Source organism: Hypomesus transpacificus, chromosome 7 (genome assembly GCF_021917145.1).
Source record: "Hypomesus transpacificus isolate Combined female chromosome 7, fHypTra1, whole genome shotgun sequence".
Taxonomy (NCBI): Eukaryota; Metazoa; Chordata; class Actinopteri; order Osmeriformes; family Osmeridae; genus Hypomesus; species Hypomesus transpacificus.
Window position 1 is genome coordinate 4,556,612 of NC_061066.1, and position 12,385 is coordinate 4,568,996.

Sequence of the window (12,385 nt, forward strand, 5' to 3'; positions counted from 1 at the left end):
CAAAAGTCTGATTTTCAAAGTGATTGCATTTCCACCAAATTGCTCTAATTCTTCTGAAACTTGGTATGCATGCCTCATTTTTCATGGGGAACAAAAAAGCCTCAGAGACCCATAAGGTCCGCCATGATGGATTTTCCTGTACAGTGATAATTTTGGAAAACATTCAAAATTCCTCTTCTCTTGAACCTAAGGTCTAATTGACTCGAAATTTGGTACAGATATGTATCATTGACGTATTGAGAAATGTTACTTAAGGCAATTGAATCAAGTACAAAATAGCTGAAAGGGGTGTATTTATGTAAATGTCCACATTGCCTCAATATGTTTGTGTCACTAAATCAAATGTATTTTTGAAGGATGGTTCAAACCTAATAGGCTTTAAGGTGACATGCTTCTGAAGTACCATGCAAAGTTTTACCTTGATATGTCAAAACATGACTGAATTACAGCTGTTTGAACTTGGACCAAATCTAACAATGCTCGCCATTGGAGAAACAGCTTTTTTTTATTATCCAGTTATTGAACTTTGTGTATTCCATGCCTGGGAATTGCTCAATTGGCTGAGATGTTGTGCTGGTAAGCAAAGGGTTGTAGGTTCAAAACCAGTCAGAGGTATAGTTTTTAATTTTTTTATTCTGACAAAACGGTTTCTAGTCTTCCGATAAATCCTCCGGTTGTAAAACATAGCAATGCCTGTTTATTTGAGCCCATCACAACACTCCAATCGTCTGTTTAGCGAGACTGTGTAAACCACTGCAAAACAAGCCAGGTTCACCACAGTAGCTAGCTACTGGAGGTCAGATGGCTGAGCCGTTAGGGAGTCGGGCTATTAATCAGAAGGTTGTTGGTTCGATTCCCGCCCGTGCCAAATGACGTTGTGTCCTTGGGCAAGGCACTTCATCCTACTTGCCTCGGGGAGAATATCCCTGTACTTACTGTAAGTCGCTCTGGATAAGAGCGTCTGCTAAAATGACTAAATGTACTTGTAGTCTACGCATGGTAGAGATAACGCTAATGGTTATTTCTAATGAAGTAAATTGATTGTTCAGGTGGATTCCTTGTCTGTTGCACAAATTAATTTCAGTAACCTAAGCCAGGACACATCCCCACTGATGCTAGGCATGGTTTGAAATTCCCTTCCATGACAAGTTATGGCACTCCAAACAACCTTTTAAAAAAACTATAAGTAAGTTATTCTTTACAGCAGCAACCCAGTCAGCCCGTTGTCCCATTTTCATAGGAAATGTACAAGCAGTTTCAACTTTGGCTGAATCTAACAACGCTTACCACAGGAGAAACAGCTTACTTTTTAATACAGTTACTGAACATGACACTATTCAACACTGAGAATAGCTCATTGGGCTGGGATGGTGACCTGTAAAGTATAAGGTAGTAGGTTGGAATCCAGCCATTATCTTTTGGCCTGTCATCATTTTGATTATCTGTTTAGTTCAATAGGATGACATCATTCTGAAATACCATGCACAATTTCATGCAATTTCACCTTGAAATGTCAACCGTTTCTTAACCTTTGTCCCAAAGCTGACCAAAGCTAATACTCTGCCCTTTCTATTCATACAATCTCAACAGTTGGTGTGTAGCAGTGAGGATAGAGACTGACTTGTAACCTTATGCTCATGAGTTCAAATCCCCATTCAGCCTGTTGTTGGCCAAACATGAAGTAGTTTAGCTCTTTTGTTGTCCAAGTCTCGATCTTCTAAAGTGTACATGTTTATAATATTTTGGGGAGGAACCTGCATCGCTGCTTGCAGCTATATTTAGGTTCCTCCGGTAGGAGGGAACCTATTGTTTTTGTTGGTATTCTTATTATTCTTATTATTTTTCTTCTCCTTGCGCCCCAGTATCTCAAAAAGTCCCTTGTCATAAATTTTCTAATTTGGCACATTGATACTACATCCAAGTGGGTACCCCCACACCGAATATGGGCCACATCGGACCATAGGGGGCGCCACAGGCCACGCCCAAAAGTCCGATTTTCAAAGTGATGGCATTTCCACCTTATTGCTCCAATTCTTCTGAAACTTGGTGTGCATGCCTCATTTTTCATGAGGAACAAAAAAGCCTCAAGGACCCATAAGGTCCGCCATGATGGATTTTCCTGTACAGTGATAATTTGGGAAAACATTCAAAATTCCTCTTCTCTTGAACCAAAGGTCTAATTGACTTGATATTTGGTGCATATATGTATCATTGACGTGTTTAAAAATGTTACTTAAGGTAATTGAATCAAGTACAAAATGGCTGAAATGGGTGTATTTATGTAAATGTCCACATTGCCTCAATATGTTTGTGTCACTAAATCAAATGTATTTTTTAAGGATTGTTCAAACCTAATAGGCTTTAAGGTGACATGCCTTTGAAGTACCATGCAAAGTTTCACCTTGATATGTCAAAATATGACTGAATTACAGCTGTTTGAAATTGGACCAAATCTGACAATGCTCGCCATTGGAGAAACAGCTTTTTTGATTATCTTTATTGAACTTTGTGTATTCCATGCCTGGGAATGGCTCAATTGGCTGAGATGTTGTGCTGGTAAGCAAAGGGTTGTAGGTTCAAAACCAATCAGAGGCATAGTTTTTTATTTTTTATTCTGACAAAACGGTTTCTAGTCTTCAGATAAATCCTCCGGTTGTAAAACATAGCAATGCGTGTTTATTTGAGCCCATCACAACACTTCAATCATCTGTTTAGCGAGACTGTGTAAACCACTGCAAAACAAGTCATGTTCACCACAGTAGCTAGCTACTTGTAGTCTACGCATGGTAGAGATAACGCTAATGGTTATCTCTAATGAAGTAAATTGATTGTTCAGGTGGATTCCCTGTCTGTTGCACAAATTCATTTCAGTAACCTAAGCCAGGACACATCCCCACTGATGCTAGGCATGGTTTAAAATTCCCTTCCATTTCAAGTTATGGCACTCCAAACAACCTTTTAAAAAAACTATAAGTTATTCTTTACAGCAGCAACCCAGTCATCCCGTTGTCCCATTTTTATAGGAAATGTACAAGCAGTTTCAACTTTGGCTGAATCTAACAACGCTTACCACAGGAGAAACAGCTTACTTTTTAATACAGTTACTGAACAGGACATTATTCAACACTGAGAATAGCTCAATGGGCTGGGATGGTGACCTGTAAAGTATAAGGTAGTAAGTTGGAATCCAGCCATTATCTTTTGGCCTGTCATCATTTTGATTATCTGTTTAGTTCAATAGGATGACATCATTCTGAAGTCCCACAAACAATTTCACCTTGGTATGTCAAAATATGATTGAATTAGAGCAGTTTCAACGTTGGCTGAATCTAACAACGCTTAACACAGGAGAAACAGCTTACTTTTTAACACAGTAACTGAACATGACAATATTCAACACTGAGAATAGCTCAATGGGCTGGGATGGTGACCTGTAAAGTATAAAGTAGTAGGTTGGAATACAGCCATTATCTTTTGGCCTGTCATCATTTTGATTATCTGTTTAGTTCAATAGGATGACATCATTCTGAAGTCCCACAAACAATTTCACCTTGGTATGTCAAAATATGATTGAATTAGAGCAGTTTCAACGTTGGCTGAATCTAACAACGCTCACCACAGGAGAAACAGCTTACTTTTTTATACAGTTACTGAACATGACACTACTCAACACTGATAATAGCTCAATGGGCTGGGATGGTGACCTGTAAAGTATAAACTATTAGGTTGGAATACAGCCATTATATTTTGGCCTGTCATAATGTTTATTATCTGTTTAGTTAAACAGGACGACATCATTCTGAAATACCCTGCACAAATTCATGCAATTTTACCTTGAAATTCCTAACCTTTGTCGCAAAGCTGACCAAAGCTAATACTCTGCCCTTTCTATTCATACAATCTCAACAGTTCCGGGTCCAAAAGGCCCTTTTAGAAAACGCCTGGATGTACTCTTATAAAAACATGTGTCAAATATGAATATATTGTGGTATTATGTTTGACTTTTGATCTGAATTGGGTAAGGCTTCAACCTGTGGTCCAATTCTGTCTTCCAGCTAATACCTACCACCTCTAGGCCTCTTCAGGCCTGTGTTTTCAAAACAAAATCTAGGCGGAAATAGAAACTTTCACTTTCCTTGTATTCAAGCTTCTATTTAGGACTGACAGGGGTCCTGACAACAAGGAACATAACTTCAGAGTGTCAGCTTTCAAAAGAATCCATTTACATGCATCTACTCCAAATAGTTCAAGAACAGCAGTCAATTTTCTTTGGGTATAATGTTTAGGCGTTTTTAGGCACATTTAACAGGTTTCAGAAGAGGTTAACTCAATATGTTTGTGTCACTAAATCAAATGTCATTTTGAATTATGGTTTTTCAAACCTAATAGGCTTTAAGGTGACATCACTCTGACGTACCGTACACAATTTCACCTTGGTATGTCAAAATATGATTGAATTAGAGCTGTTTCAACTTTCGCTTACCACAGGAGAAACAGCTTACTTGTTTTATACAGTAACTGAAAGTGTAAATACTCAACACTGAGATTAGCTCACTGGGTTGGGACGGCGACCTGCAAAGTATAAGGTCGTAGGATCGAATCCAGCCACAGTCGTTTAGCCCGTCTTAAATTTGAATATCTGTTTAGTTAAACAGGATGACATTGTTTTGAAGTACCATGCGCAATTTCACCTTGATATGTCAAAAGATTATTGAATTACAGCTGTTTAAACTTTGGCCGAATCGAACAATCCATGCTGCAGGAGAAACGGCTTTCTTTTTTCATACAGAAACTGACCAGAATTTCTCAGCCTTCCAGGTAGCTCAATGGGTTGAAACGTTGTCCTGCAAGGTCACAGGTTCGAAACCAGGCACAGTCTTTTGGCCTGTCTTCATTTTGATTACTTGTTTAGATGAACAGGCAGACATCCTTCTGAAATACCATGCGCAATTTCACCTTGAAATGTCAACCGTTTCTTAACCTTTGTCCCAAAGCTGACCAAAAACTAATACTCATATCATGCAGTCAGCACCCTTGGGTACCAAGCATGCAGTGCGGCATGTCAAGACTTGTGGAAAATAGTTTGGTTAAAAAAGCTGTGCGAGGGATTTCAGTTGTTGTGTTCGTTCAGTTGGATGTTTGTAATGTTATTGTTGGTTAGTTATAATAATTTTGTTGGTCACCCTGATTGAGTATGTTGTGTATTTTAATCGGACCAGATAATCGGCTGCTGTACAGTCATAGACTATTCTCGCAAGGCGCTGAATATGAGCGCTACCCTAGCCCAGTTGCCCCATGACTATTATTAGTTGTGCATTGACTGCACAACTAATAATTGTAAGCGACTTGTGGCTGCTACTTTTTTGTCTGTTCTGGACTATGGTGATTTGTTGTATATGCATACCTCTGTTCAGTGTCTTAATATGATTGACTCGGCGTACCATTCATCCCTGAGATTCATCACAAACTGTAAGGCTCGGACTCACCACTGCCAGTTGTACTCTCGGGTAGGATGGCCTGCTTTGTCCACTCGTAGGCTCAGTCACTACTGCACATTTATTTACAAGGCAATACTTGGTGTGCTACCTAGCTATGTATGCTCCCTTATCATGCGGAAAAGTGCTGGTCCACACTTTGTACGTTCGCGCGACTTGGTGTTGCTTTTGGTCCCCAATGTACGGACAGAACAGGGTAAAAAGGCTTTTGTGTACTCTGCCCCCACTGTGTGGAATACGCTGCAGAAAGACCTAGGACTTGTTGAATTAATTTCGTTGAATGCCTTTAAGTCGAAAATGAAGGAAATTGAGCTGGACTCTCAAAGATGTCAGTGTTTTTAATAGTTTTTTTTCCTGGTTACAGAAATGGGTCTATTTAGGATTGTTGCAGTGTGAATTGATTTGCTTTATTTTTTAGTGCTATTTTAATTTTGTCCCTGTGTGTTTGTCTATAACTGTTTGTCTGTAACTATGGTTTATCTGCCTGTCTTGGCCAGGTCACCTTTGAAAAAGAGATTTTTAATCTCAATAGGTTTTTTCCTGGTTAAATAAAGGTTAAATAAAAAAAAAATAAAAAAAAATTGACTGATAGTCTGGAAAGAGATCAACTCAAGAAGAGTTTCAATATCCTATAAAAAGTTAATACTCAGCCCTTCCCAATTATACAGTCTCAGAAGTTGGTGTTTAGCAGAGAGGCTAGAGAGACTGACTTATTACCTTATGCTCATGAGTTCAAATCCCCGTTCAGCCTATTGTTGATGGCCAAACATGAAGTAGTTTTGCTCTCTTGTAGTCCAACTCTCGATCTTCTACAGTGTACATGTTTATAATATTTTGCCATTTTGCGGAGGAACCCGCATCGCTGCTTGCAGCTATATTTAGGAATTTCACTTATTAAGCTCAGCATAGATGTAAATTTGTTCCGTGAATTTATATGTTATGTTATGCCAGGTGCTTGCTTGTCTTGTCTTAAGAATTTCAGTGCCCAGTCTAACCTTGTGTTGTTCTGTGTACCTGACAAATAAAAGACTTGAACTTGATCTAGGATAAGTCAAGAAAACAGAATCCTGGAATTTTATTGAATGTGAATATTCTTTTCTTTCTCTTTTCTTCACTGCGGTGAAAAAACCGGCGCAAGACGCTGCTAATGATTAACACAAAACAATCACATTTGTCTTAAGGCGTGAAAAAGTCTATAATCTTTGAAGCCGAATATTTGGAATAGAGCTTTCATGGTTTATCAACATTCGTGTATCTTCTTCAACTATTTTCCGACAACCGCCCCTTTTCACCAGAGCGTGTCACATTTGTATCGGTTCGGAAAGAAAAAGATCCAGCCCTGACTCCGTTTTAGTTTCCTGGCAGTGGCAGCAATATTCAGATGAAAGATCATCAAGACATGAAAATGTCACTTTAGGAGGTTATTTAACATTAATATCAGAATCAGAATCAGATTTGTTCGCCATGAAAGTTTGCACTCACAAGGAATTTGCTTTGACAGGAAGGTGCATACAATAAACATATGAGTTCCTCTAGCCTGCCTTTGGTCCCCCAGTGGCTATACATTTTGATAGGTGTAAACCAAGCCCTGGATATTCTTCTCTGCCTTGGAGAAAATGAAAGCTCAAAGTGCGATATCAATTTTTCCTCAAGAGACACATGGCTTGCAAATGACTGAAGCATTGCAGTTAGCCCCGCCTCTCTCCTCATGGCATTTAAAGCTACAGATACATAAATGGCACGTCCTAAGGAAAGCTAATTGTGGGACTGCTCGTAGTGGCTGTAATTCTGCACCAAGGGTGAATTTCGGGAAAGAGGCTTCATATACAGTATTAGGGGACCACTAAGGCCTATATACAGCATGTCATGGGACCTTTAAGGGTACTTGACTCAAGACCAAATCTGCCGATTTACTACTTGGTGATAGGAGGGGGGATTGGATATCACCCTTTGTATAGACAAAGACAGCCTACTAAAGAATGTATATTACATTACAATTCATGAACTGTCATCACCAGCTGCATCACGGGCACGGCACTATCTATAATTACAGTTAATAATATTTGTGGCATCTAAATCACCTAATGCATCACGGGCACTGTGCACTAGTGAATATAGCAACAGGAACAATGCTCGTACAACTTTATAAAGGATGCATGTCTTAAAGAATGCATTGTGCTTATTACATTTATGTCTTATGAACTTAGAAGTGTGCCTGGCTTAAACATTGTGCCTCACACAGGGTGTGGGAAACAGGCTGTACTTTGTGTCTTAATCTCTCCATTTCAGAAGCAACCTTGAAAGCGGGCTGAGACGGCACCCGAGCAGGTGGGAGGCGAGGGCAAGAACAACTCTGTGATGCACGAGAGAACAAGCTCAACCCTTTTTATCTTTCTGTTTTAATTGCACTGTATAATATATGCTGGGGCAAGGACAGATAGTTAGTTGGACTTTGTGAACCAGCCCAAACTCTGTTGCGGGTAGGGAAACGTAGACAACCCCAGAGCTCTGTACTTGTTGATTTCCAACTGCTGCATTAAAGCTGATATGATTGGACCTCTAAGACTCCAGACCACTCTTTCTAGAACACAGACTTGTGTCATTGAATACCATCATTACATATTGGATTAGACACAACGATTTTAAGTCCTTCACTACCTATGAAACATTACAACAATTGTTGGGTCGATCGATTCCTATGGGAACTGCGCTAGAAAGATAGCCTTGTTGGGTAATAGGGGTAGAGTTTGCCTCTGTCATGTCACTGTATTAACTGTCTTCCTAGTTGTTGTAGATAGGCCGCCAACTTGATTTATCGAATGCAAAATTTGTTTGCACACAATGTGATACTGCTCATGCGCAACCCAAGATCCACACTGGGGCCTGGGGTCCCAATGTTACAGTAATAAATACATTTCCAATACAAGTTACACCAGCCTCATATTCGCAATGGGCTTACTTGGACCGTGCCCTGACAGTAAATGAAGAACAATAAATGTTTTGCCAGGATAACTGGATCTATCAGACCATTAAATGTTTATGATGTCCCTGTGTGTTTATACTTTTGACTCGGGACAACAACGTGATAATTGTCAGCCAACAATAGAATGTTGATCATGTCGGGCTACGCATTTATAGACCAACTGCAATCTAACCCTCAACGTGTGTGACATCCCATGTAATAAATTACATTTTGCTGAATGATTGAAGGGCTAGATAACAATTGTTGCAATGAAATAGTCACCGACTTTCACCACCGAAATTAATGACAGATTGACAAAGGCCACTTCAGTTTCCGACCTTGCCTTGGCTGCGTGCAAGAAGCGCCATCTAGCGATCATTAGGGGAAATTTGACCCCCTATCCGCGCTAAACGTAGCTAGTTGAACCGTGATGCAAATGAAATCACATCACGCATGATGCGCCCACAACTCACAGGAAGCTTAGGTAAACAAGAACAAATTAAGAGTATTTTGTGATTCTAAACATGCTGTTCATTAGATTGAGTGACTTCTTCAACACTTTAACTTTTGTAATATGCAAGAAAAGGAAAACAAAATAAAAATAAAAAAATCAAAGCGCTCAATTAGTAGGGTCTGTAAATAAGTTTTCCTAAATATAGCAACTTCTGATCAACCGATTTCAATTTCAGGTTTAAATTCAAAACGTCCAGTTTGCTCCAACCACTTCCGGTTTAAGCCACGCCCATTCCGAGAACGGACACGGATACTGATCATTTAGTTGATTAACAGATATAAAATCTCTATATAAAATGTTTATAGTCGGGCCAGGCATTTATAGACCAACTGCAGTCTAACCCGCAACGTGTGTGACATCCTAGGCTATAATAAATTACATTTTGCTGAATGATTGAAGAGCTAGATGGGATCAGAAGTAGCACACGCCCAACAACGTCTCACAGATTTTGATCTCCATACCGCTCCATCTAACATAACACAAAGACATTTACATTTAGTCATTTAGCAGACGCTCTTATCCAGAGCGACTTACAGTAAGTACAGGGACATTCTCCACGAGGACTATTTATACAGACAAAGACAATTTATACAGCTCCATCTAGCATTCTAGATTGGAACTGGATAATCCAGTAGACGCCAGCACTACTCAGCTGATACAACCAGAACTCTCAAGAACATCCTTCAACACACCATTTTATAGCACAAAGTTTTAAAATGTCATTGATGCATCCACAATCATAATACAGATATGCAGCGGTCCCTTCTGTTATTCACTCACTCAAAATAGGATCATTTCAGCTGTAACAATAGTTATCCACAGACCTGCTGTCTCTAATCACCTTCCCCAGGTAATATACTCATGTCGCAAGTCTCTCAAAGTCAGGGAGTCAAAACTCCAGGTGACCTCTACCCCAAATGGCCAGCTGTCCTTTTACAGGAATCAACAAACTCAAAAGTAATCTACCACAAACAAACCCCCAACTTCTCTAGTCATAAGCAACAATTCAGACTCAACTTAATCATTCCCCCTCCTGAAAGCAACAAAAGTTGTCCCAGCATGTGTCTCTTTAACAACAAACATAGAAGCCTAAAAATCAAATCGCATTTAAACCACATTTCTAAATTTCTACATGTGCATGATGTTTGATTTACAGTAGAAAAACATAGCTACAATGTTTTAACTGGTGTAAGTGATGTTTGCTAGAATAAAACCTTGTTTGTGCACCGTAGTATTAGGGTTGTAGTGGTCTTTTGAATTTAATATATTTTCAAGCTTTTCGCCGTAACTCATATCAGAACTCCTGGAGATACAATTTGAGCACACACACAAATAAAGGACTTAATACACAAACCTGATGTGCTCCCAGTCTACCGGCTCAAAGAATGCATGGCTTTTTATCTCCTCAACACTCATCGCACCAATTCGGTTTTCAGCATCATTACAATACCTGTAATGGTAAGGGAATTAATAATAATACAATGTATTTATGTAGCACCTTTCTCACACTCAGTGATGCTTACAGAGGCATATGAAAAAAGTTAATAATAAAAAGTAAACATAAAATAAAGATATACTATGTAAAAACACCTCATGCTACCACATGAAGACAACCTTAAAATGCTATTGAGTACACTGAAATACAGCTTGTCAAATAACCCTAAACTATAAAGCGCTAATCATTATGGATAGGTTTGTATACACAATAATCTAGAAGAACCCCTATCACTGATATACTTTAGGAACACTCATAAAGGCATGATCACTTACAATTACCGTTAAAATGTGCTTCAAAATACAGTCCATTAACTTTTTTACAAACCTGAGAATCAAATCCTTGGCCCTCTCTGATATGGGCACCTCAGGTGGGAAGACAAGAGTCTCCTTCCAGTTCATTACCTTTCTATAAGTCTCTTGTGGTGTCTCAGAGCAGAACGGGGGATACCCTATAGAGATACAGGTAAAATAATGTTTGGGTTAAAAAAATACTTATTCAGGAGTTTAGGTGAACAAATCTCCTGAGTAGATTCATGCAACTACAAAAAAAAGTAACTATGTCAAATTTCAACATCTCATGAAAAATATACTTGGTATTGTAAAACAAGAAGCTGGTAGGGGGGAGGATAGGATAAGGGAGGTAGAGGTCTATAGAGTGGCAAGATCCTCACATTTTGTATAAAACTGAAAGGCTAATCTCACATTGAGATTTTATCACAAAAAAAGTTGTCTGAGTGATGAAACCGGGCCCCACTGTTTTTTGATCGTCCACTTGGAGCTTCCCAGTTTACAGTAGGCAGAGAATGTGGTTTAGGAATATGCATATTCAAGTTGACATTGTCCATTGGTATAACTGCAGACACGAAGCAGCAAGCTTGCGCTCCAATATGCAGCCAAATGTAAGCAAATTAGTTTTTCTATTAAATTATACAAAGCTCACATATATGTACCTATAAGCATTTCATACATAATGACTCCCAGGGACCACCAGTCACACAGTTTATTGTATCCAGTCTGTATGAAGACCTCTGGGGCGATGTAGTCTGGAGTTCCTACAGTGGAGTAAGCCTGGATGAAAGAAATTAATATGAGGTTAAAACAAAAACTTGCAAAATGTAAACATTACTTTAGCATTCGTCTTATTTGTAGTGTATTCTTGGAACTTAATTCATAAATCTTAACCCTTTGATACACAAGCTATGCAAACACTTTCTAATGCACAACATGGGTCTAAAATGACCCGCATTCATTTCCTATGTCTAGCTGAGGGTTTCTTTGCTATATCTTTTGAAATCAATTAATTGAATTATTTAATATTCTAATTACCTAAGTATCTTGTTTTTGATAACCGCAAATAATTTTTGTCTTTCTTACTTTCCGAGATTTTTTTTTTTTGTGTGTTACTACATCCACTGTACAGACATGGGACCATTTTTTAAAAATAACAAAACAACAGTAGGAACACTTTTTTTGTGAATGCTATTTAACCTATTAAGGAGTAGCTTTGCACATATGTGATCGTTCAAATGCAGGTCTCACAGCGTAACGTCGCATACATGTGATTTAGAACATTCCAACTGAATATTATCCGATGGCCAAAAACTATGCCACAAACGCTTTAGTATGGCTTCAAAATGTACTAATGAGAAGGTTAACAAGTAACACTAGCATGGTAGTAGCATTGCTACAAGTATAATGCTAGCCAACTTATGAAAATCGAATCCCTGTTGTCTTTCTAGGCTAAACAAAATGGCCCTATTTTCCTTACTATGAACTCCGGTGCGCTAAGCGTTAAGTTTAATTTAATTGCGAATGCCTTTGTTAATGACATTAGTTCATTAACAAAACTAAATTCACTGAAGTGATCATACAGCCTCCTACCGCTAGTGCACATTAGTCCAAACGGTTAGTGAAGTG

General features: G+C 38.8%; 1 protein-coding gene across 5 annotated transcripts in view; it reads right to left on the reverse strand.

Annotated features, from left to right (window-relative positions):
* stk38l (serine/threonine kinase 38 like) overlaps positions 1–12,385 on the reverse strand; it is a 109,147-nt gene that overhangs the window by 8,372 nt on the left and 88,390 nt on the right. For all 5 annotated transcript variants that reach the window (XR_006956296.1, XM_047022584.1, XM_047022585.1 and 2 more), the window contains 3 exons: positions 11,419–11,536; positions 10,794–10,917; positions 10,326–10,421 (listed from right to left, as the gene is read on the reverse strand). Coding sequence is in view for 4 of the 5 variants with exons in the window: in XM_047022584.1 (XP_046878540.1) it covers positions 10,326–10,421; positions 10,794–10,917; positions 11,419–11,536 (338 nt within the window). In the remaining variant the exon portion in view is untranslated. The remainder of the gene's footprint in view (positions 1–10,325; positions 10,422–10,793; positions 10,918–11,418; positions 11,537–12,385) is intronic.